At 42.8% G+C, this 25752-nt stretch overlaps 1 protein-coding gene across 2 annotated transcripts in view; it reads right to left on the bottom strand.

Annotated features, from left to right (window-relative positions):
- The window catches only part of LOC137619482 (NEDD8-conjugating enzyme UBE2F-like), a 164746-nt gene that overhangs the window by 41951 nt on the left and 97043 nt on the right, over positions 1-25752 (bottom strand). For both annotated transcript variants that reach the window (XM_068349543.1, XM_068349544.1), the window contains exon 3: positions 12670-12831. In XM_068349543.1, coding sequence (XP_068205644.1) covers positions 12670-12831 — 162 coding nt within the window. The remainder of the gene's footprint in view (positions 1-12669; positions 12832-25752) is intronic.

Below are 25752 nucleotides of genomic sequence, written 5' to 3' on the forward strand. Positions count from 1 at the left end.
AGAGAGTTTTGAACTACAGTTACTGTCCCACTACATAGGTTTAATGGCTACCTAGAATGTAACCAATCCAAAATCTAGTAGTGAAGTTTTTATTTTCTTGCTTGACAATTGGTTCACAAAATAATTTCTAAAGATTTTATTTTGCTTTTGATCAAAGATCTTGTCAGTTATGTTCTAATTACCATGGTCTTTCTACTGGAAAAGTGAAGGGTTTTTTCTTCTAGTCCCTGGTTGCATCATTTTAGGGGATGAAACTAGTTCTTTAGTGATTGCTCAATCTTTAAAATAATATTCTTTTATTTATGGCAACAATGTTCGGTCTTCCTTATATTGTTATGCATTCTTACTAACATAAATTAAATACGATTATCTGATACTTGGCATAGAGTGCAGAGCGATTTTGGTTCTCAGACCAACTGTTTGCTGTCTTGGAGAAGTTAAGTTGATACTAGAATATTTTCGCTAAAGCTGAATAAAGATTCATCTTATTTTGGATGCTAGGTGGTGTATTCTATTTACATAAATTTTAATTACCATATTTTGAAATGTATCAGTGAGTTCCTAATTATCAGGTGCAGTACAGTTAAATGGATTTTTAGTCCATAACACCCTGATTTTTCTTAGAGTTAGTGATTTGCCTATTTGCTTAACTGAATTGCTTTCAAGATGCCTTTATAAACAATATTAAAGGTTTACAGATACAGAATTTTTTACTTTTTCGGTACTGGACCGTAAGGCATAATTTCACAAGATACTTTCATGTTCTATTTTCCATATTAGTTAAAGAATGTTCGAGTATTCTTCTCCTAGTCCTAAGAACACCATAATCTTTTCTTTAGGTCTATTGCAATTGATTATTCAAGTGAAAGAGAAACTAATAAAATCAGGGCAAGGTTTCATCCATCTAAGTTGGATGACATGAGTAGAGATTAATGTTCAATCAGTGAATTAGCCTATTCTGCCTTAAACCTTAGAATATAATTTTTAATATTACAGGCCTAGAGGTTTTATTTTTCTTTTGTTGATTTTCTTGGTGATGATTCTAAGCCTATTATAGAATAGACTTAAGATTCAATCTCTCTCTTTTGGTCCAGTAATTTTCATTCCAAAACTTTTGCCTTACCGCAATCTAGATTCCTTCCAACAAGTCGTATTTCAGGATAGTAAACAATATAGGAGCTATCAAATTCATAACTACATCATTCTTCCCAATTCTAAACCAAGCACAAATGATCAACCATTGTACACAATACCCTACCTCTTTATAGAATTGACACATGCTTTGTGAACCTTTGCCTTTCTCTGATCAAATACATTCTATAAGCAATTGATTCTGAGAAAGATGAACAGTACAAGAGCTCTCAGATCCAATATCACTCTTTCCGCATTTAGACTAAGCAGGAATGATCAACCTTTGCTAGCAATAACTAATAATGAGACATACAACATGTAAACCGGCCAATTCGTTCCAAACCCTACAAAAATACCACATTAAATTTTATAATAAAGCTACAGTATAACCAGAATGATAGTTTACAGCCAAATACATTTTAACCATTCAGTATACCTAAACTAACTGTTATTACCTATTAATTAAGTACAATCATACCTCTCTTCGCAAAAGAATCTGCTTACGAAATTTTCACGCTGCAAAACGAGATGCGAATATTTTTAAGATTGACATTCCGAAAAATGTTTCATGATTATTAAAGAGATTTGCCAGCCTGTCTGATAATAAAATAGTAACCCATTAAAAAGTTGAAGAAAATGGGTTTACAAACTGGAAAATGTAGCTGTACTCTATAGTAGGGGTAACTATAGTACAGTACATATGGTACTGTATATTTTGTATATGTACCATATTGTACTGTATGTATTGTATTATTTTCCATTCATTATTACATTATGTTCTAATAACTACTTAATTTAAAGGTATTACCAGTTAGTTTAGGTATACTGAATGGTTCAAATGTATTTGGCTGTACAGCACTGTATTACATTGTGGTTATACTGTAGCTTTATTATATGATTTAATGTGGTGTTTTGTAGGGTTTGGAACGAATTAGGTGATTTACATGTAAAATGTGACTCACCACACAAAAAAAATCATATTACAAAAGCCACTCCAGCATGAATTAATTTCATGTTGTGAGGCATTACTGTAGTTATTAGAACTTAATGCAATAATTAATGGAAAATAATACAATACATACAGTACTGTAAAATATTGTACACATACAAAATATACAGTACCATATGTACTGTACTGTTATAGATACCCTTACTATAGAGAGATATAATTTCTATTGAGTAAAGAACCCGTTTTCTTTAAATTTTTTAACGGGTGACTATTTTATTCTCGGCCTGGCTGGCAAATCTGTTTCCTTATCATGAAACATATTTCGCAATGTGAGTCAGAAAAATATTCGCATCTCGTTTTGCAGCATGAAAATTTTATAAGCAGATTCTTTCGTTAAGAGAGGTATGACTGTATAGAGTAACATCTTTCCGCACATATGTACAGTAATCGACGTTCCGAAAACACTTTCGGATCCAGTGAGGATAAGATTACAACATGATTTGACTGTGTTGGCCCAGATGACTATCATTAGTATACATATAGGGTCAGCCTAGTAGGGTGGCCAGGGCACCAGCCACCAGTTTAAATACTACCACAAGAGAGTTATGCAGCCCTTTGACTGGCCAGACAGTAATACATTGGATCCCTCTCTCTGGTTACGGTTCCTTTTGCCTACACATACACCGAATAGTCCAACCTATTCTTTACAGATTCTCTTCTGTCCTCATCCACCAGACAACACTGAGATTACCAAACAACTTTTCTTCATCCAAGGGATTAACTCTACTATGTAATTGTTCAGTAACTACTTCCCTCTTGATAAGGGTAGAAGAGACTCCTTAGCTATGGTAAGCAGCTCTTCTAAGAGGACACTCCAAAATCAAACCATTATTCTCTAGTCTTAGGTAGTGCCATAGCCTCTGTACCATGGTCTTCCACTGTCTTGGGTTAGAGTTCCCTTGCTTGAGGGCACACTCAGCACACTAGTCTATCTAATTTCTCCTCTTTTTGTTTCGTTGAAGTTTTTATAGTTTATATAGGAAACATTTATTTATGAATTTTATGTTCTTTTTTGGGTACTAATAAAAGAAAAAGTTATTCATCATAATTTAATGATAAATGAAGATCCTTATGCTCAATATCTTGCTTATTTCGGCTCCTATGAGGCAAAGTGGCCGACACACAGACACACACACACACACACACACACACTCACTCACTCACTCACTCACTCACTCACTCACTCACTCACTCACTCACTCACTCACTCACTCACTCACTCACTCTCTCTCTCTCTCTTCTCTCTCTCTCTCTCTCTCTCTCTCTCTCTCTCTCTCTCTCTCTCTCTCTCTCTCTCTGTGTGTGTGTGTGTGAATGATTCAACTGTCTTTCTTATTCCGGTTTCTTACCAGTTCACTTGGGTTTAGCAATAACTATTTTACAGTTATACCATCTAAACTTCTTCAGGCATATGTTTTTCAAAAAAATGATATTTTAATTATAAAATAAATTTTTGAATATACTTACCCGGTGAATATATAGCTGCAACTCTGTTGCTCGACAGACAAAAAACTGTACAAAAAAACTCGCCAGCGATCGCTATACAGGTTGCGGGTGTGCCCATCAGCGCCAACTGTCGGCCAGATACCAAACTCCATGTAAACAAAGACTCAATTTTCTTCTCATCCCACTGCGTCTCTATTGGGGAGGAAGGGAGGGTCGTTTAATTTATATATTCACCGGGTAAGTATATTCAAAAATTTATTTTATAATTAAAATATCATTTTTAAATATTTAACTTAGCCAGTGAATATATAGCTGATTCACACCCAGGGTGGTGGGTAGAGACCAGTTAAATATGTTTACATCTTATGAGCTAAGAGTTTTTATTTCATTTTAGAAGTTATCAAAATAACAAAAACAAAATAAATAGGCACCTGGTAAGGAAGTCGACTTAGACGATTACTCTGCCTTATAAGTACGTCTTCCTTACGGAGCCTCGCGATCCTCTTAGGATGCTGACAGACCCCTAGGAGCTGGAGTATCAAGGGCTGCAACCCATACAACAGGACCTCATCAAACCCCTAATCTGGGCGCTCTCAAGAAATGACTTTGACCACCCGCCAAATCAACCAGGATGCGAAAGGCTTCTTAGCCTTCCGGACAACCCATAAAAAACAACATTAAAAACATTTCAAGAGACAGATTAAAAGGATATGGAATTAGGGAATTGTAGTGGTTGAGCCCTCACCCACTACTGCACTCGCTGCTACGAATGGTCCCAGTGTGTAGCAGTTCTCGTAAAGAGACTGGACATCTTTCAAGTAAAATGACGCGAACACTGACTTGCTTCTCCAATAGGTTGCGTCCATTATACTTCGCAGAGATCTATTTTGCTTAAAGGCCACGGAAGTTGCTACAGCTCTAACTTCGTGCGTCTTCACCTTAAGCAAAGTTCGGTCTTCCTCACTCAGATGTGAATGAGCTTCTCGTATTAACAATCTGATAAAGTATGACAAAGCATTCTTTGACATAGGCAAGGATGGTTTCTTAACTGAACACCATAAAGCTTCAGATGGGCCTCGTAAAGGTTTGGTACACTTTAAATAGAACTTAAGAGCTCTAACAGGGCATAAGACTCTTTCTAGTTCATTGCCTACGATCTCCGATAAGCTGGGAATATCGAAAGATTTAGGCCAAGGCCGAGAAGGCAGCTCATTTTTGGCTAGAAAACCAAGTTGCAGCGAACAAGTGGCTTTTTCCGACGAAAATCCGATGTTCTTGCTGAAGGCATGAATCTCACTGACTCTTTTAGCCGAGGCTAAGCATACCAGGAAAAGAGTCTTAAGAGTGAGATCTTTCAGGGAGGCTGATTGTAACGGCTCAAACCTGTCTGACATGAGGAATCTTAGTACCACGTCTAAATTCCATCCAGGGGTAGCCAAACGACGCTCCTTGGTGGTCTCAAAAGACTTAAGGAGGTCTTGCAGATCTTTATTGTTGGAAAGATCTAAGCCTCTATGCCAGAAGACCGATGCCAACATGCTTCTGTAGCCCTTGATAGTGGGAGCTGAAAGGGATCGTCCTTTTCTCAGGTATAAGAGAAAATCAGCTATTTGAGCTACAGAGGTACTGGTCGAGGATACAGAAACTGACTTGCACCAGTCTCGGAAGACTTCCCACTTCGATTGGTAGACTCTAATGGTAGACGCTCTCCTTGCTCTAGCAATCGCACTGGCTGCCTCCTTCGAAAAGCCTCTAGCTCTCGAGAGTCTTTCGATAGTCTGAAGGCAGTCAGACGAAGAGCGTGGAGGCTTTGGTGTACCTTCTTTACGTGTGGCTGACGTAGAAGGTCTACCCTTAGAGGAAGACTTCTGGGAACGTCTACTAGCCATCGAAGTACCTCGGTGAACCATTCTCTCGCGGGCCAGAGGGGAGCAACTAACGTCAACCTTGTCCCTTCGTGAGAGGCGAACTTCTGCAGTACTTTGTTGACAATCTTGAACGGTGGGAATGCGTAGAGATCCAGATGTGACCAATCTAGGAGGAAAGCATCTATATGTATTGCTGCTGGGTCCGGGACTGGGGAGCAATAGATTGGAAGCCTCTTGGTCAGCGAGGTTGCAAAGAGATCTATGGTTGGTTGACCCCAAGTGGCCCAAAGTCTCTTGCATACATCCTTGTGGAGGGTCCATTCTGTTGGAATTACTTGCCCTTTCCGACTGAGACAATCTGCTATGACGTTCAAGTTGCCTTGGATGAACCTCGTTACTAGGGAGATGTCTTGACCTTTTGACCAGATGAGCAGGTCCCTTGCGATCTCGTACAACGTCAGTGAGTGGGTACCTCCTTGTTTGGAGATGTACGCTAAGGCCGTGGTGTTGTCTGAGTTTACTTCCACCACTTTGCCTCGAAGGAGATACTCGAAGCTTTTCAAGGCCAGATGTACTGCCAACAGCTCCTTGCAGTTGATATGCATGCTCCTCTGACTCGAGTTCCACAGACCTGAGCATTCCCGACCGTCCAGTGTCGCGCCCCAGCCCAAGTCCGATGCGTCCGAGAAGAGAACGTGGTTGGGAGTCTGAACAGCCAGGGGAAGACCCTCTCTTAGGTTGATATTGTCCTTCCACCAAGTCAGACAAGACTTTATCTTTTCGGAAATCGGGATCGAGACCGCTTCTAGCGTCTTGTCCTTTTTCCAGTGAAAAGTTAGATGGTATTGAAGAGGACGGAGGTGTAGTCTTCCTAGTGACACAAATTGTTCCAGGGATGACAGCGTCCCTACCAGACTCATCCACCGCCTGACTGAGCAGCGTTCCTTCTTCAGCATCTTCTGGATGAATAGCAGGGCTTGATCTATTCTGGGGGTCGACGGAAAAGCCCGAAAAGCTAGACTGTGAATCTCCATCCCTAAATACAGAATAGTTTGGGATGGGACCAGCTGCGACTTTTCCAAATTGACTAGGAGTCCCAATTCCTTGGTCAGATCTAGAGTCCACTTGAGATCCTTCAGACAGCGACGACTGGAAGAGGCTCTGAGAAGCCAGTCGTCCAAATAAAGGGAGGCTCGGATGTCCGATAAGTGGAGGAATTTGGCCACATTCCTCATCAGCCTCGTAAACACGAGAGGAGCTGTGCTTAGGCCAAAGCACAGGGCCCGAAACTGGTAGACCACATTTTCGAAGACGAATCTCAGAAAAGGTTGGGAGTCTGAGTGAATGGGGACGTGGAAGTAGGCGTCCCTTAGGTCTAGCGAGACCATCCAGTCTTCCCTTCTGACCGCTGCTAAGACTGACTTTGTGGTCTCCATGGAGAACTTCGTCTTTGTGACAGACATTCAGAGCACTGACGTCTAGCACCGGTCTCCACCCTCCTGTCTTCTTTGAAACTAGGAAGAGACGGTTGTAAAATCCCGGTGATCGAAGGTCCGAGACTTTGACCACCGCTCCCTTCTCTAGCAAAAGAGAAACTTCCAGTTTCAGGGCTTGTCTCTTTTCTTCCTCTCTGTACCTGGGAGAGAGATCGATGGGAGACGTTGCTAGAGGGGGTTTGCGTACAAAAGGGATTTTGTACCCCTCTCTGAGTAACTTTACAGATTGTGAATCTGCGCCTCTCCTCTCCCAGGCTTGCCAGAAGTTCTTGAGTCTGGCTCCCACTGCTGTCTGAAGTTGCGGGCAGTCAGACTCTGCCCTTGGAGGACTTGGGTCCTTTCCTCTTCCCTCGTTTCCCTTCGGCACGAGCACCTCCTCTGCTGGAGGCTCTGCCACGAAAGGGCGGAATAAAGCGAGACGCTGGAGTGTCTATCCTCGGTCTAGCGGATAATGAAGGCAAAGGGGGAGCTTTGCGAGCTGAGGACGCAACAAGATCGTGGGTGTCCTTCTGAACTAACGAAGCGGCAATTTCCTTTACCAAGACTTCAGGAAACAGGCACTTGGAAAGGGGAGCAAAGAGAAGTTCAGATCTCTGGCATGGTGTAACTCCAGCAGACAGGAACGAACAGAGAGACTCTCGCTTTTTCAGGACTCCGGACGTGAATGAGGCAGCTAGCTCATTGGACCCATCACGGACGGCCTTGTCCATGCAGGACATAATGAGCAAAGAAATATCCTTATCTGTCGAAGAGATTTTCCTGCTCAGGGCTCCTAAGCACCAGTCTAAAAAGTTAAAGACTTCGAAAGCCCTAAAGATCCCTTTAAGAAGGTGGTCCAGGTCCGATGGTGACCAACAAATCTTCGAGCGTCTCATGGCAAGGCGGCGGGGAGAGTCTACAAGACTTGAGAAGTCGCCCTGGGCAGAGGCAGGAACTCCCAAGCCGAGAACTTCTCCCGTGGCATACCAGACGCTCGATCTAGAAGAGAGTTTAGATGGGGGAAAGGCAAATGCTGTCTTCCCTAAACTCTTCTTGGACTCTAACCAGTCTCCTAACAGCCGCAAAGCTCTCTTGGATGAGCGTGAGAGGACGAGTTTAGTAAAGGCAGGTGCGGTAGAAGGCATGCCTAATACAAACTCTGACGGCGGAGAACGAGGAGCCACAGAAATAAAATGGTCAGGAAACAACTCTTTGAATACAGCCATGACTTTTCTAAAGTCCAATGATGGTTGAGTTGCCTTGGGCTCGTCCAGTTCTGACTGTTGATCGTCTTGTTGTTCAGCAACATCCTCATCAGATAGTTCCTCATCCGAAAACTGATGAGGAAACGGCAACGGAGTGGGCAACGTCTGGTTCGATGAGTCCGGTCGCACTGGTGCATGCGTGACGGAGCTGGACGCAACGTCATGGAACTGCTGCACAGTCTGTGAACTGTCAACAACCATGGGAGCGCGAGGACGCACAGCGTCCACCCGAGACTGTCTAGACCGTCTGGGTTGTGCAGTCGAAACCACACCGGGTTGCGGAGGTTGACGCACCGCGTCAAAACAAGTCACCTCTGATGGTTGTTGAACGTCCTGAACGTCAACAACCACCTCCGAGCGTCGCTTAACGTCAACGTGCGGCTGGCAACCCACACTGGGTCGCATCGGTGGAGGAACCACCTCAACTGGTAGACGCGAGAAGGTTACCTCAGCGTCAACAGGACGCACAACCGTTCGCTTGGAAGGTTGTTGGCCAGAAGGTTCAGCAGCAACCTTCTCCGCATGAAAGTCCTGCATCAAGGACGTAAGCTTGGACTGCATGTCTTGCAGCAAAGCCCATTTAGGGTCTACGGGAGCAGGTGCGGCAACAGACGGGGTTAGCGACTGAAGCGGTACCGCTTTGCCTCTCTTAGGCGGTGAGCAGTCATCAGATGACGGCAACGAGTCCGAACTGACCCAGTGGCTACAACCGGGACGTTGGACTTGTCCTGAAGGGACCGACTTACGCTTTAAAGGTCGTGAGACCTTGGTCCAAAGTTTCTTACGAGAAACACCTTCAGACGACGAGTTAAAAACGGGCTCTCTCGTCTTACGTAGGTAGGGGCGATCTTGGGGAGATACGCCTGATACCATGGAGGGAACGTCTGTTCGCTGATCAAGGCCTCTCGAACCCATGCGTCGTACGACATTGCTTCTCCCCTGGGCTTGGGAGCTTGCAAGAGGTCCCGGACTAGGAGGACGACAGGCACGAACAGACGAACCCTCAAGCGCAACACTGTTCACAACACTTTCACTAGGCACTTTATCACTTCCCGCGGCACTTTGGCACTTTAGCTCCTTAACATCCGCCATGAGTTGATTGCGGTCACTTGCAAGGGACTCAACTCTCTCCCCCAGGGCATGGATAGCACGCATCATGTCAGCCATCGATGGTTCCTGAGTGCTAGGAGGGGGGTTAGGAACAACCACTACAGGGGAAGGAATAGGTTGTGGGGCATGAGGAGAGGAAAAATCTATCGACCTAGAAGAACTTCTCCTAATTCTATCTCTCTCTAGCCTGCGTGTGTACTTTTCAAATTCGATAAAATCGAATTCCGAAAGGCCCACGCATTCCTCACACCGATCTTCCAATTGACAGGTTTTACCCCGACAATTGGAACAAACAGTGTGAGGGTCGAGAGAAGCCTTCGGAAGACGCCTAGAACAGTCCCTAGCATTGCATTTTCTAAACTTGGGAACTTGTGAAAGGTCAGCCATTTTGAATTGGTCAAGGGAAAATTCCAAAAAACGATCTAAGTCATCAACAATGAATCCGATACAAAAAAGAGTTCAAGGATTTATTTGAAGAAAAACCCTGCACAGCGAAAGCTCAAAACCAGAATATAGTACTTCACCAAAGATGATGGGAAAAACTCCAGGTTTCAACAGCGAGTAAAGTACGTCTTGTCGACACGTCGACAGAGAGAAAATTGAGTCTTTGTTTACATGGAGTTTGGTATCTGGCCGACAGTTGGCGCTGATGGGCACACCCGCAACCTGTATAGCGATCACTGGCGAGTTTTTTGTACAGTTTTTTGTCTGTCGAGCAACAGAGTTGCAGCTATATATTCACCGGCTAAGTTAAATATTTAAAAAAATAATTTGGTATATTCCTATTTCAAAACCAAACAGGCATATCTTTTATCTACTTTCAATTATGGTACAGATTACCCATAAATTATGTTGTGAGATGAAGAGGCCGGTCTAAACGGTGTGGCTGATACTAATTATACAAAGTTCTTGGTATTAATGAGCCTAAGGTGATTTTCCTCTATGGTGCCACCTATCAGGTCTACCAGGCATAACAGAAATGGAGAGATGGGAGAGAGAGTGGGGTAGAAAATTTTCTTGTTGAAGGCTGAGAAGCTGGTGGCTTTGATGATTAAAGCAGTATACTACCAGGTAAGACTTATTTAAATAATAAAGAATTTGATTAAATGTTGTGGTTAAACTATAAACTCAAATAATGATGCATTGCAAATAATAGAAAAATCAAGAAATACGTAGTCATACAAAGATTACAACTGACTAACTCAAATTCAACAAACTACGGGGAATTCAATCTTTTAAAAGTCTGATGAAAGAATTACAAGAATTGTAAATAGTGGGCTCTTTTTTCAAAACAACGTTTTCAAAATAAAGTACTGCAAATAAACCTAATTCAGAAGATGATGTATTCATGTCATGGTCTACCCTTAAATCTGCACTCTTTGGTGTAGATGCAACAGTTCCTCCTTTACTTAAACCAGATGGCTCCGTCACTCACTGTCCAAAGGAAAAGGCAACCCTTTTGGCTGATGTTTTTGACAGTAAACAGAGTAATGAAAAACTTGAACTTCCTCATTCCTGTTTTCCTGAGGCTAAACTAACTAGTTTAGCTTTTCGATCTCGTGAGATTAAAGCTCTGTTGATGGACCTTGATGCTTATGGAGGTGTAGACCCAAATGGTATTTTTCCTTTGTTTTTTATAAAGACAGCAGATTTCTTAGCTCCAAAGTTATCTGTTATTTTACGCAAGTTAGCAAGAAGAGGAGCTTTTAGCACTTGTTGGAGAATTGGTAATGTTATTCCTCTATGTAAATGTGTTTGTGGTAGCTCAAGTCCCACTGATTACCGCCCAATTTCCATAACTCCCATATTATCTAAAGTTTTTGAACGTCTTCTGGCAAAACGTCTTAATAGGTTTGCTGAAGGTAATCATCTATTCCCTAGTTTGCAATTTGGTTTTCGGAAAGGCCTTGGAGCATGTGATGCCCTTCTTACAATCTCCAATGCAGTACAGAAATCCCTTGATTGTGGTCGGGAAGTTCGTATGATTGGCCTTGATTTTAGTGCTGCCTTTGACCGTGTTAATCATGAGGCCCTTGTTTTCAAACTGAAACAGTTGGGAGTGGGTGGGTCGTTTCTTAGCATTATTATTGATTTTTTAAGTAGTAGATCTCAAAGAGTTGTTGTTGATGGGCACCATAGTGAGTATAGGAATGTGATATCCGGTGTTCCACAGGGTAGTGTTCTTGGCCCATTACTTTTCATACTATATACACATGACATGTGGTTTGGCCTAGAAAATAAGCTTGTTGCATATGCAGATGATGCTACTCTCTTTGCATCAATTCCATCCCCTGAATGTAGATCTGGGGTTGGTGAATCCCTTAATAGAGATTTAGCTAAAATTAGTGCATGGTGCAAATTATGGGGTATGAAGTTGAATCCTAACAAAACTCAAAGTATGATTGTAAGTAGGTCAAGGACGGTGGCTCCTCAACATCCGGATCTCAGTATTGATAATGTTTCTTTAAATTTGTATGACTCTTTCAAAATTTTAGGCGTGATTCTTGACAGCAAATTTACTTTTGAGAAACATATAAGGTCTGTGTCTTCTTCAATTGCACAAAAAATTGGCTTATTGAGAAAGTCTTTTAAGATATTCGGGGATCAATCTATTCTGAAGAAATGTTTTAATTCTTTTATTCTACCTTGTTTTGAGTATTGTTCTCCTGTCTGGTCTTCAGCTGCTGATTCTCATCTTAATTTGTTGGACAGAAACTTACGGTCTATTAAATTTCTTATTCCTGATCTAGATATTAATCTCTGGCACCGTCGATCAATTAGTTCATTATGCATGTTGCATAAGATTTTTCATAACTCTGACCATCCTTTACATTCAGATCTCCCTGGACAATTCTATCCTGTTCGTAATACTAGGCAGGCAGTTAATTCTAATAGCCAGGCCTTCTCCATCATAAGACTCAATACTACGCAGTACTCTAGAAGTTTTATTCCAGCTGTTACCAAGTTGTGGAATGATCTTCCTAATCGGGTTGTTGAATCAGTAGAACTTCAAAAGTTCAAAGTTGGAGCAAATGCTTTTTTGTTGACCAGGCGGACATGAGTCTTTTTATAGTTTATATATGACATATTTGTTGTTGACGTTGTTAATAGTTTATATATGATATATCTCTTTTGACATTACTTTTTTTAGAATGATTTATTGTTAATTTGTTCTCTTCAGTTATTTATTTCCTTATTTCCTTTCCTCACTGGGCTATTTTTCCCTGTTGGAGCCCCTGGGCTTATAGCATCTTGCTTTTCCAATTAGGGTTGTAGCTTGGATAGTAATAATAATAATAATAATAATAATAAGACATGTTACCTCATACAACTTTATCAAAATTTATCACTTTCAAGATACTCACAGCTATATTATACTCCTCAGGGACGACAATACTAAACATGAATACTCCACCACTCCAATATCCTTCAGGCGGAGATATTACTAAACGGAATCTATGGAGGGCATCTGGATCTTCAAATTTGGCGATGCAACCTTCTGGGAGATTGCTTTCCATTTCGCTAACCTACATAAAACAAGAGACAAGGATTACCAAAATGAGCTAGGAAACTGCATTAAATACTGCCTATTCAAGTTGATAGAAAAAATCTTATGTTATCTAAATATATTCAATATTCACAGACATAACAGAAAAATTACAGTGTACTTTCCATAATGAGATATACTGTAACTTTAAAAAGGGTAGCAAAGGTTCCATTCCTACTCAACATATTCACTTTTAAAACACAGTACAGTACCTGTATATTCTAATCAGAAGAAAAACTTTATCATGACAAACAGTACATTTATAAACATAATTTTCGCAGTAAATTAATTATTTCAATCCTCGCCGAGGTTCATGAGCTAATCCTTTGGTGCAGGAAGAGATTCCAACACTTGTCTAAACATAAAATAATTTTCATTCTAAGGATATGATTAATCTTAGCCATATGGATAGCCTTTAACTCTGTAATAATGATCATGCCAAACTTATGGCTAACTTTTTTATAGTCAATCAATATTTTTCTTCACCAGAAAGCATCGATAATAACCTAACTCCAAGTGGGAATGTCAGTGAACCTCTTGATATCCCTGATGTGACAAAATTGCTGCAAGGCTCATCACTTTTGGCCTGGGGCAAAATTCACACACCAGCAGAGAAATTTTATTGTGCATCAGTGCTGCCAAACTATAACAAGAGTTATTGAAAGAAGCTTGCTTGAAGCATGAAGGTAATGCCAACTCGAGTGCGGGGGGGACGCACAGCAGAAGTGGTCCAACAAGTAAATAGAATATTTTTCAATGCTTAAAGTACTTGGCAAAGAAAATATGATAACTATGTGAAAAATATTAGATTATTTTTTAAATGTTCAATAAAATGACAAATTTGGAGATATATAATTTTCCCTAACTAATACAAATGTGTAGCTATTTCTTTGGATATTACTTCTAGCAGTAGCTGGAAGGTAGCCATTAGATTTTAAGTGCGAGGTGGCAACCCTACCTAACCACTACGGTGGGTAGGTGGGGGGGTGGCTGGGAGCTACCCAGCCACCTATATCTACTCACGGTTCAATGAACCACATCACTTTTTACTTGCAGGCAGGACTTAATGGGGGACAGGTGATGGCGGACAAATTTATATAAATAGCTACAGGTTTGTATTAGTTGGGAAAAAATACAAATTATCTCAAATTTTTCATTTGTTCACATACTGACAAACCTTCCGCTATTAATTTGGATGACTCACTCTTAGGAGGGTGGTAAGTCCGACTACTGGCTTAGTCATTAACCCAGGTTTCCCTAGCACAGTACTAAACTGTAATCAAGGGAAACCCTGCCCCTCGCATATCAATAACCAGTGAGTATGATAGTGGCCTGAGCAACTAAAGTAGTTGTGAGATATCATAAGAACGTCTAGGTAAGAAGATGCTCCTAATTAAAATAGGAGCCCCACAAATGAAAAGACATTTCCCATGGCCTACCTCGCAGGAGGCGTTGGGGACGTGTATGAGTATATGCAAAATATACTTGGTTACATAAGGGAAGTGGTTATTACCTCCAGGGGTAGAAGCCAGCTTTGCAAAGGTACCCATGGCGCTGTTCCTAAAAGAAGGGGAAGATGATGAAAGTAAAAGAGCCAGGCATACTTTCATTCATCCCAGTCTTACCCTGGGTAACCAATGCCTTCAACTTCTGCTACTTGTCCAACAAGGAGCCCGAGGTATGTTAAACCACTTATTGTGTTACCACCACAAAGTGATAAAGAAAACGTATCAGGTCTTCTGTAGGTCACGTCTTGTGGGTAAGGAGAGATGAAGATTAGACACGTATTCACCCTACCAATGACACAGTTTGTGTCACAAAGGAGCTGCTCGAGAGCGCTACGAACCACAGGAGTGATAGAGAAAACGTATCGGGTCTTCTGTGGATCACGTGGAAAAATTAAAGCTTTAGATGGGAAAAATACAAATTACCTTTTTATATCTTGTAGTTTTATTTTTTTTTATTAGAATGTTAGTTTTTCATATTTTGGTCCTTCAACCTTGTCTCATTATACTATTCTTTTTTTTTTTCAGCAAGCCCTACTCCCTGCAGGGTTTGGAAATGGCAACTAGAATTGCAATCAAGTAGAGAAGCATTTTGCAGAAATTCAACTTTTCTTATAGACAGAAACCCCAAGTGTGAGGGGATTTGACAAAAACTGTTGTGACTTAGCCTAGACAGTGGACAGCAGTAACAAATCTATAGCAAACCTACTCTGTCTATCCTGTTAACCCAGAGAATTGTTGGAGTACCATGAACATTCCTCTACCTTATAAACACTGTGAACTTGGTACTGTATAGGGATCCAGCAATGAGTAGATTCTTAACAATGATGCAGTGAAACAATTTAGACATTTCTTAATGATGTTTATTGAATAGGTACTCATCAAGTTGGCCTAGTTTGCCGTATAAATTGTGAATAGCATCCTTTATGTTAAAGAAATTACTTATAATGAATCTTATTTTTTGTGTGTGTGACTTTGCAATCAAGAGGAGGGGCCTCAAAAACAAAACAAAAACTATTATAAGTGGTCTCGACTTTTATACATTTTCATGGGTGTAGAATAACCCTGACATACTGTGTATCACCGAGTACTCTAAGCTTTTTTTTTTTATTTTTTGTCTTTCTGACGTAGAGATGAGAATTTAGAGTCAGGTCCAAATGTGTAACCTTGTTTTATATTCCCTTTGATCTTGATGCAAGCAATCATTCCAATTACATTGGAATTTAGCCAAGATATGTATACTATCTATGCTTTAATATTTACAGTGAAACCTCTATATACGATCTTAATTCGTTCCAGAAACTGCTTTGTATGTTAAAACAATCGTATGTTGGAGCAAATATTGCCATAATAATACACTGTAATTTGTATAATTCGTTCCACAGCCCAAAAACCTATAATAACTCCTTACTAAATTACTACATATAATTACACATAACAATAACATAATTGCATAATATGAAAGAAGGATGTAAAAAAGGGATTTTGACGTAGGAAAAATCTATTTCTGGGCGAGGGACCTGTGCCGCCCAGTGAATAAGCTCCATTTAGCACTTATTCTTAGGTAATTTACTGCTAAATATACCAGAGAAAAAATGTAAAGGAGTGCTAGGTTAACTAGCTCGCTCACCTATTGGTGTCGGTATAAAATTGGGCGTATAATCCAGAGGTCCCGCACTATTTAGATTCATCCACGACAGAAACCCCAATAGAGGAGAGCCGTTCAACCTCACTCGGTACTACTAACACTGCATCCGCTCAGAACCCAACTCCTTAGCACCCAAAGTTTGGGGACTCCGAGGGAGAGGAGCTGGGAGGGTTCACTGGGCGGCACAGGTCCCTCGCCCAGAAATAGATTTTTCCTACGTCAAAATCCCTTTTCTGGGCTCGAACCTGTGCCGCCCAGTGAATCTATACAAGAGAAATGTCACCAAACTTGCAAAATAAAGGAAAAAACATAAGCGTAAGGGAAATACAGGATGCTTTAATCAGAGATGAGTACCAAAAAACAATTATAAGGGTATCTTAAATATGAACATAAATCCACTTGGTAGACAAATGACAAATAAGGTAGGTATAATAATGCCGTGAGTGATAATATATACAGATACTCAGGAGTTTTAAAAATTTACAAATATAATAACAGTATTCAGGTGGGAGACCAACGAATACAATAGGGTATAAATGAGGCAGGTAAGAGGGAGAGACAAAGAGACAAGGCATTAACCTGTGAGTTACCTGGGAGTAACTACGCTCCCTGCAGCTACTGTAGAAAATTTTAGGGCTTCCAAATGTTTAAGGTAGTGTTTCTTGAACACTGACGGTGATTTCCACCCTGTATACCTGGAAAGGTCCGTAAAATTCATGTGGTGAAAAAAGTTCACCGAAGTAGCAACCGCTCTGATATCATGTGCAAGAGGAAAAGAGTCAGGGCTAGCTTGTTTAATAAAATACAAAATTTGTTGCCTGATCCCTTTAATAGTAATGGTACCGCCTTGTTCTCTAACGAATAGAGGCCCCGAGGAGTTAGAGGAGGTCCGGGATAAATAAGACCTAAGAGTAGTAACAGGGCACAGAGACGGGTCTTGCGTGAGGGGAACAATTTTCCAGGAGGACCATCTGTTCTGAGGGTCTTCGTTCTTAGCCAAAAAGAATTTGTTAGGTGAAAGAAGGACCTCTCCCGAAGGCAGGAACTCAATATGACCCGGGTCTCTTGACAAGGCTGCCAGTTCAGAAATTCTTGCCCCGGAAGCCAAGCTCACCAGGAAAAGTGTTTTCCTGAGAAGGGGAATGTAATCGCAAGAACTGTTAAGGGTATCAGAAGCCAATTTGAGTACATCATTAAGGAACCAGGTCACCGGGGTAGGACGAGTAACCGGTTTCAGTCTGGCACAGGCTTTCGGAATTGAAGCTAACAAAGAGTCGGTTAAGTCTATGTTAAAACCCACTAGGAAGATCTTTTTCAAAGCAGATTTAATAGTGGTGATAGTATTGGCTGCCAGACCTGATTCTAATAAAGATCTAAAGAAAGTGACTGTAAGGTTCAAGTTCATACTGTTCACGTCTGAGTCTATCAAAAATTTTGCCAACTTTTTAACTGCAGAGTCATACTGGCGGATGGTGGAATCCCGTTTATCCGATTCTAGGAACAGGGTGTTTTGAGGATCAATATTGGCACCATGCATGGCCGCAAACTTCATAAAGTCCATAAAGTTAGGGCGCTCTGAATGTTTGAGAAAGCGTACACAACGCGTGTTTGTACTATCTGAGACAGAACCGGATTGGGTATCGGGTGAGGGTATAGTCTCAACTCTCGCAGGAGAGGATACCAGTTGCTCTTGGGCCAGTTGGGTGCGACCAAGGCTACTTGTCCCTTGAAGGATCTCAGCTTGTCTAGAACTTTCAGCAAAAGATTCACCGGGGGAAAGAGATAAATCTTTTCCCAGATGTCCCAATTCTGAGACATGGCGTCTGTGGCGTAAGCCTGAGGGTCTAGATTGGGAGCCACATATACTCTCAATTTGTGGTTGGACTCCGTGGCGAAGAGGTCCACTTGGAGACCGGGAACCTGAGAGAGAATCCACCGAAATGACTTTAGATCGAGTGACCATTCCGATTCTAGAGGGGAGGTCCGGGACAGGGCGTCTGCCACTACATTCCGGACTCCCGCCAGGTGGACAGCTGAAAGATGCCAACGGTTCAAGGCTGCTAGGGAGAATATGGCTACTAGAACATGGTTCAGAGGCCCTGACTTTGACCCGCCTCTGTTGAGGCAGCGGACCACCACTTCGCTGTCGAGGACCAGACGAAGGTGTTGTCTCTTGGGAAGAGCGAGACGTTTCAGGGTTAGAAGAACTGCCATGGCCTCCAGCACATTGATGTGAAATTGGCGGAACAAGGGGGACCAAAGACCTTGAACTTTCCTGAGCTGAGAATAGCCGCCCCAACCTGATAAGGATGCGTCCGTGTGAATGATTAACTTCGGAGGCGGAAATCGAAGGGGAACTGACTTTGACAGACTGTTTGCTCTTGTCCAAGGAAGAAGTCTTTCCCGTAGAATGGGAGGAAGGCGGACTTTCCTGTCCCGGAGCTTCCGGTTCGCCCTCGAATGCCAGACACGATTGATATCTTTCAATTTTGCCTTCAGAAGAAGATCCGTCACTGAGGCAAACTGAAGGGACCCCAGAATCCTCTCTTGGAGTCGTCTGGAACTTACTTTGTCTTTGAGAAAGCGTTTGGTGTTCCTTGCAATCTCTAACCTCTTGGGTTTGGGAAGACACAGAGTATGAGATATAAGATCCCATTGCAGGCCGAGCCATTGGAACTTCGATTTTGGAAGAAGACGGGACTTCTTGAAGTTGATCTGGAAGCCTAGAGATTGAAGATAATGGATGACTTTGTGAGTGGCTTTTAGGCAATTTTGGGAGGTGTCTGACCAAATGAGCCAGTCGTCCAGATAGGCTACTACTTGAATCCCTTGATTTCTGAGTTCCTGAACAGCGACTTCTGCTAACTTTGTGAAGATCCTTGGGGCGATGTTGAGCCCGAAAGGCATCACCTTGAAGGAGTAACTTTTGTCCCCTAAGCGAAAGCCTAGATACGGACGGAAGTGTCTCGCTATCGGGACGTGATAATAGGCGTCTGTAAGATCGATAGAGGTGGTGACGGCCCCACGGGGAAGTAAGGTCCGCACCTGCGAGACGGTAAGCATTCGAAACTTGTCGCATTGAATGGACAAGTTGAGAAGGGATAGGTCTAGAATCACTCTTCTCTTGTCTGAATCCTTCTTCGGGACACTGAACAGCCGACCTTGAAACTTCAGGTGTTTCGTTTCTTGTATGGCGTTCTTTTGTAAAAGATCCTGGACAAATTCGACCAGGTCCGGAGTGGAATGTTGATGAAATTTGTTCGGAGGAGGAGGTCCTTGAATCCAACTCCACCCCAGTCCCTTGGAGATGATACTGAAAGCCCAGGGACTGAACCTCCATTTGTTGCGGAAGGCATAGAGCCTCCCCCCTACCTGCTGCACCTCAGTATTGGTTTGAGGAGTTGCCTCCACGTCCGCCTCGGAAGTTCTTTCCCCTGCGAAAGGCTCTTCCCCTGCCTTTGTTCTGGTTAGAACCACGGTAGTAGCCTCTACCTCTACCATAACTCTGGGAAGAGCTATGAGCCTCATAAGACTGGTTAAAGGCAGGAGAAGTGGCGGAGGCACCGGAAAGCTGGCTCTTAGGGAGCAGAACGGTGACATAGTCGTCCGAAGGAGCCTGAGAGGTGGAAGGCTGTGCAGGGGCAACAGGAGATGGGGGAAGAGGCAGCCGGAAATTGGACGAACCACTCTGCTGTTGCCTGAACTGGGTGGAGGTATATGGACGGAGCTTCTTCCTACCCCGGGCTTGGTAATTTGCAGGGTCATATTTACGTTTAGGAGTCAAACCCCAACGGGCTTTAAGGCTCTGGTTGACTCTAGTGGCCTCCGCCAAGACTTCCTCTACAAGAACCTCAGGGAAGAGATTTGGACCCCAACAGGAGGACCGGATAAGCTTATTAGGTTCATGCCTAATAGTCGCCTCTGCCAGGACATGTTTGCGACACCTGCGTTTAGCAGTAGCGAAGTCATACAGGTCATAGTATAATGACTGCAACGTAGCCTTGTTGAGAGACTTAAAAATACTCTCAGTATCGTAAGTCAAGGCTATCGACTCCGTGGAAGTGGCCAAGTTCAGAGTACGGCCAACGCGTAGGCGGGAATCATACTCCTGTTTAATGAGGGATTCCGGGAGACGGGGAAGCCGCTCACTAAACATTACTGAAGCACAGTCTGCTGCTAGCTTGCCAGAGGTAAAGGTGGTATGGACGTTGTCCCAACACTCAATGCCTGAAGGAAGAAGGAGGGAGATTGGATCCACCTTTCGGATGGGAGGCAAGGGCTTCTCCTCCAGAGCATATTGGAAGGCAAGCTCTGCTACCTTATTGACACATGGAGTCACGGTGTTTTTGTCCATTAAGAACATTGTGAAGGAGCTCTTATAAGGCGTCAACATGGTGTTGGTGCAGCCGATGTAATTCAGGAATCTGGCCCACACAGATTGGGCTTGCTCTTTAGGGAAGATGACTGTCTCTTTGGGGACCTTGTCTAACCGAACCAAAGCTTCCTCGGTAAGCCTGGCATAACCATGAAATGGAAATGCCAGACCAGGAGGAAAGAATTCAAAGTCCTCTAGGGGACGAGTGCCAAGACCCTCCAAAGTTAACATTCCGTCTGAGAACGGGGAATGAAGAGCCATACGCCAAGGGTTATTCTTGGCAAACGGCGGGAGCTTAGAGGCATCCGGGATGAGAGAGCTTTGGACTCGCTCCGGAGCACCTTGCTCTAATGCCCCAAGTCTCTGACCGATGTTAGAGAACATCGTGTCCATCTTAGACTGCATCTCTGATACCAACTTAGCCTGCATCTCCGACACGATGCGAAGCATGGCTGATTCGGAAAGGCCCGGGCTAGCAGCAGGAGTGGCGGAATGAACTCCCGGGTCGCGAGACTTAGAGGAGGAGCCAGAAGCCTTAGATGACAGGTTTGTATTCTGCTTAGAACCATGAGAAGCCTTATGAGGCTTACGAGCTTTAGGTAAGGTTCTAGACTTATTCTTGGGGGGAACCGAGTGTGATCGTTGGGACGAATCACGGTCCCCAGAAAAACCATGAAAGGAAGAGCGATCAGATGAAGAAGAAAGAGAGGGGCTGAGGATAGGAATCTTAGCGCCGGAAACACCTGCCTCACTTACCACCCAACCTGTATCTGGATCATCCAATAACATGGGTTCCACGTCAAGGTTCATGGAGGCAACATTGTCTTCTAGATCTCCGGGGGCGTCCGACGGATCCTGCTCTGGATCAATGAACCCCGCTATGGTGGCATCAATGTGGGCAATGATGGGAGCTGCAACATGCCTAGCCACAGCGGCTGAAGACTTGGCGTTGGGGTAAATCAAGGAACAGTAGTCCTCGGAGAGGACGTACGGCCGCTTGGACTTCACGTTCCGGGCAAAACCACCAACCCACACTTTCAGTGTGGCCCGAGCCGCAGACTTTTGCTCCGGGGATGCCTGAAATAATAGTGGGAATTAAAAAGGGAAGACTCCCAGTGGTCCTTCAAGACCATAGATATCTTACTAAATAGTGTATGTATGCCAAAAAAGGTAAGATAAATAAGAAGGCAACATAGCCAACGGGACTCACCGAGTCAGATCCAAGGGTGGTAACGAGGTCAAAACAGACCACACAGTTATCCGGGTGCCATACCACGACATCCTCCAGCTGCACTCCGCAGAGGGCGTGAGACCGACAGACGGTATGGCCGCAGGGCTGATGTAGAACAGCTGCACAGGCCGTCGTCTGACAATGCACCATCTATAAAAAGAATAGTATATGAGAAACTGTAATTCTCTTAAGTAGGGGCGGGTCCGGAGGACCCGGGCCTAACATAAGCCTAACACAAGATTAGAGCTTAACTGTAATATTCTTAAGTAGGGGCGGGTCCGGAGGACCCGGGCCTAAACATAAGTCTAGCTTAAGACAAAAGTATAGCCATCCATTCCGGTCGAGCCGGGAGCATAAAAAAGGATGCAACAACAACAAGAAATTAAGACACATGGTGTCTGATTTCCCGGGGCGAGGCTAAGCCCCGGGCCGGGAAATAAAAGTATCCAAAACCAATTCGTATAGGAACTCCGGGATAGTGATCTGTCATATAATCATTATATATAATCATAGGAACTGTTATAAATTAATAGGGGGACGGAACTGTAGATAAGAACCGCCAACCGAACCCAGAGGGTTTCATATAACATAAACCAGTGTGATAAGTGAATATAAAATAGGGTGCACCGGGATCCAACTCTGTTGACCGGTGGCCAACCAGACTAGACAGAGACGAACCCGCCGGGACACCCGGAGGACAAAGTCCATAAACACTGAACTACCCCCTCTAAAAGGAGGGAAGGCAACGGTCCCCTAGGGGAGGGGGGGAGAGAAGCCTAGCCGCCCACCTAGCGAGAGGGGGAGCATGGGGGAGGATCACGTGATACGGAGCAGCAGGGCTACCAACTGACGATCCCCAACCAGACAGATCAAACGGAGTAATAGCACAATATTCATTATAATAGTGATAGCGTTGATAATATAAAATAAACACATAGAAATGTTTTGGGCAAGGCATGCAACATAATAATTAAATCACAAAAGACACACCTGATGGCTTAAAAAATAACATTGCCGCCTAGCAACGAAGGTCGGCAGCCATAACGATACGTAAATGATATCGGCCCAAAAAGTGAACCACGAGGGTTCTAAACGCTAAATAATGAATATCCACAATAACAAATAAAATTTAATAATAAAAATAATACATATAGTAACACCGCGAGTGAAACTAAAAGCTCTCAAAACAGGAGTACCAACTGTAAGTGGAATCAAGCAAGATCGATATGAACGAAGAGAATAAACTCCTATAATTCAAATATTAAACGATCTAGGTTGCTCAAAACACAGCAAAACCAAGCTTGGTACTTAACTTAGACGGTGTCTCCTGGGAAACCGACGAAGAAGCCATAATCCAATGAAAATAAGTGGAAAAACGAGAGCACAACAAAAAAGCGGGTTACAACACAAGACGTGCTAAAAGGAGTTGAGTTCTGAGCGGATGCAGTGTTAGTAGTACCGAGTGAGGTTGAACGGCTCTCCTCTATTGGGGTTTCTGTCGTGGATGAATCTAAATAGTGCGGGACCTCTGGATTATACGCCCAATTTTATACCGACACCAATAGGTGAGCGAGCTAGTTAACCTAGCACTCCTTTACATTTTTTCTCTGGTATATTTAGCAGTAAATTACCTAAGAATAAGTGCTAAATGGAGCTTATTCACTGGGCGGCACAGGTTCGAGCCCAGAAAAGGGATTTTGACGAAGGAAAAATCTATTTCTGGGGAGAGACCTGTGGCGCCCGGTGAAGGGCTACTCTTCGTCCGTGGGTGTCGGGCTTCGGCAGGAATGCCCCGTCTGGCGCACCCTATCTCCTCGATGGAGACATGGCCTCCCGCCTCTTCCCAGGCTCGACTACTGCTGCAGTCTCCTCTGACCTTGCTGCCCCCCTTAATTGAAGAAGTCAGGGCCACCATTTCCGTGGAGGACGAACCCCTCGTACCGATGGACGTGGCGGATCTGGATATAGACGTAGAACCCAGGGACGAGCAGGTAAGTGGTGCCGAGTTGGTGGAAACCCTTTTCTCTCCTACTCCCTCTTCTACCTCTTCCTTTCTAGGTTTTGATAACTCTAAGGCTTCTCCTCGGGATCCCTCTGCCTCCGTACGACCCAAGGTGAAGCCACTTCGAACTTATAAGACTTCAACTTTGCCAGTATCAACGTCACCGGTCCCCGGACCCTCGACAGCTCCTGATATTCAAGAAATATATAAAAAATTTGTTTTTATTGTCACTTTACCTTAGAGACAGGCCAACGCAGGTGTAGGATTTGCTATGCCAGGAGGAGACGGATGATTGGCAAGAAGGTAGACATGGTGTTAACATGTTCTTTAAATAAATACTCACTCTCTCTCTCTCTCTCTCTCTCTCTCTCTCTCTCTCTCTCTCTCTCTCTCTCTCTCTCTCTCTCTCTCTCTCTCTCTCTTGTTCTTCTTCACTGTTAGTGTTAGAGATGTCTATTAATTTTTTCTGAGAGAGAGAGAGAGAGAGAGAGGAGAGAGAGAGAGAGAGGAGAGAGAGAGAGAGAGAGAGAAATGTAACTAAAACAGCAATACTGTATCAGCGAATCTGAATTCCTTTATTAACTAAAACAAATATTGATACAAACACACTCGTGTGCATATGCACAAACACACACACAGGTGTACGAATTCCTACGCAGGAAGAGACACGATCGGCGAGGAGGTAGAGATGGTGACTGCGATAACTAACCGTAACTTACACTACGGAAACTTTAATCTAACTTAGCTTATTTATTTTTTTTTTTATTTTTATATTTCAGATTTTTTACATTTTTTTCTTTTGATTTTTAATTTTCATCACTTTCAATGACGAGTTACGGTACGTTATCGCAGTCACCATCTCTACCTCCTCCCCGACCGTCTGTCTCTTACTGCGTAGAAATTCCTTCACCTGTGTGTGTGTTTGTGCATACGCACACGAGTGTGTTTGTATCAATATTTGTTTTAGTTAATAAAGGAATTCAGATTCGCTGTTATTACTTTCTTAGTTACATTTAATTGTCTTTCAACTCATTGACGCTGTTAAAAATCATATGTACTCTAAACACATTTTTGTTTAATCTCTCTCTCTCTCTCTCTCGGAAAAAAAATAATAGACGTCTCTAACACTATAACAGCGAAGAAGAACGAGAGAGAAAGAGAGAGAGAGAGAGAGAGAGAATTTTATTTAAAGAACATGTTAATGCTATGTTTAGAGAGAAACAGAAATAGAGAGAGGACTTTTTTAAAGGAGCTTGTTAATGCTATCTTGGTTTTCTTTGCTTCACTTTTTTTCTTTCTTTCTGTTCATCACGCTGGCCCTTCTCACAAATGATCGTTGCCAACAATCTCTTTGTCCTTTATCCCTATCAACAAAATGCATTCTATCAACTTCCAGGGTATTGCTACGATGTCTTGTAATAATGGTGATCCCCTTTGATGGTTTATATGCTTTAATGGCTGCCTTCGGCTTGATGATCGTCGAGATCATAGGCCTATTCCGGCCATATTGTTTAGCCATATCACTCACATGCACACTGCTCTCATGTTTTTCTTTAATTTCTTGCTTCAATTTTTAATAAAAGAATCATCTTCTTCCTTTTCTCACCACTACCTGTACTGAAACTTAGCTTCTTAGGCACCATGATTATAGGCAAAATCAAAAAAGAAATGTGAGAAAAGGAAGAAAATAAGCACTGTTAGTAACAGACAAAACAGAGGACAATCACACAATACACACAAGAACAGAGAACAGAGCACTCGACGCTCAATGGCGTCCCTCTTACATGCTGCCATCTACCCGGCGTAAACAAGTTCTACATCGGATGTTGGAGCATTACTTCGGGTGTCGAGACAAAAAATTTGATGGAATTTTACTTCGGATGTTGGAACAATCGTATGTAAAGACTATGTAAAGACAATCGTATGTGGAGGTTCCACTGTACTGTATTTTCTAGATTGAATCCTCAGAAGCTCTGCCTAGACATATTTAGGTTGCTGCTTCTGGTAGTTGGAGACCCGTACCGTCTCACAATTTTTTTCTCTCAAAATAAATATTTTCTTATATTTTTATAAACTTTTTTTTCCCAGTACATCATGTGTCCCTTTCTCAGCCAATAACTTAGTCTTTTTTTTTTTTTGG

Source organism: Palaemon carinicauda, chromosome 26, assembly GCF_036898095.1.
Source record: "Palaemon carinicauda isolate YSFRI2023 chromosome 26, ASM3689809v2, whole genome shotgun sequence".
Taxonomy (NCBI): Eukaryota; Metazoa; Arthropoda; class Malacostraca; order Decapoda; family Palaemonidae; genus Palaemon; species Palaemon carinicauda.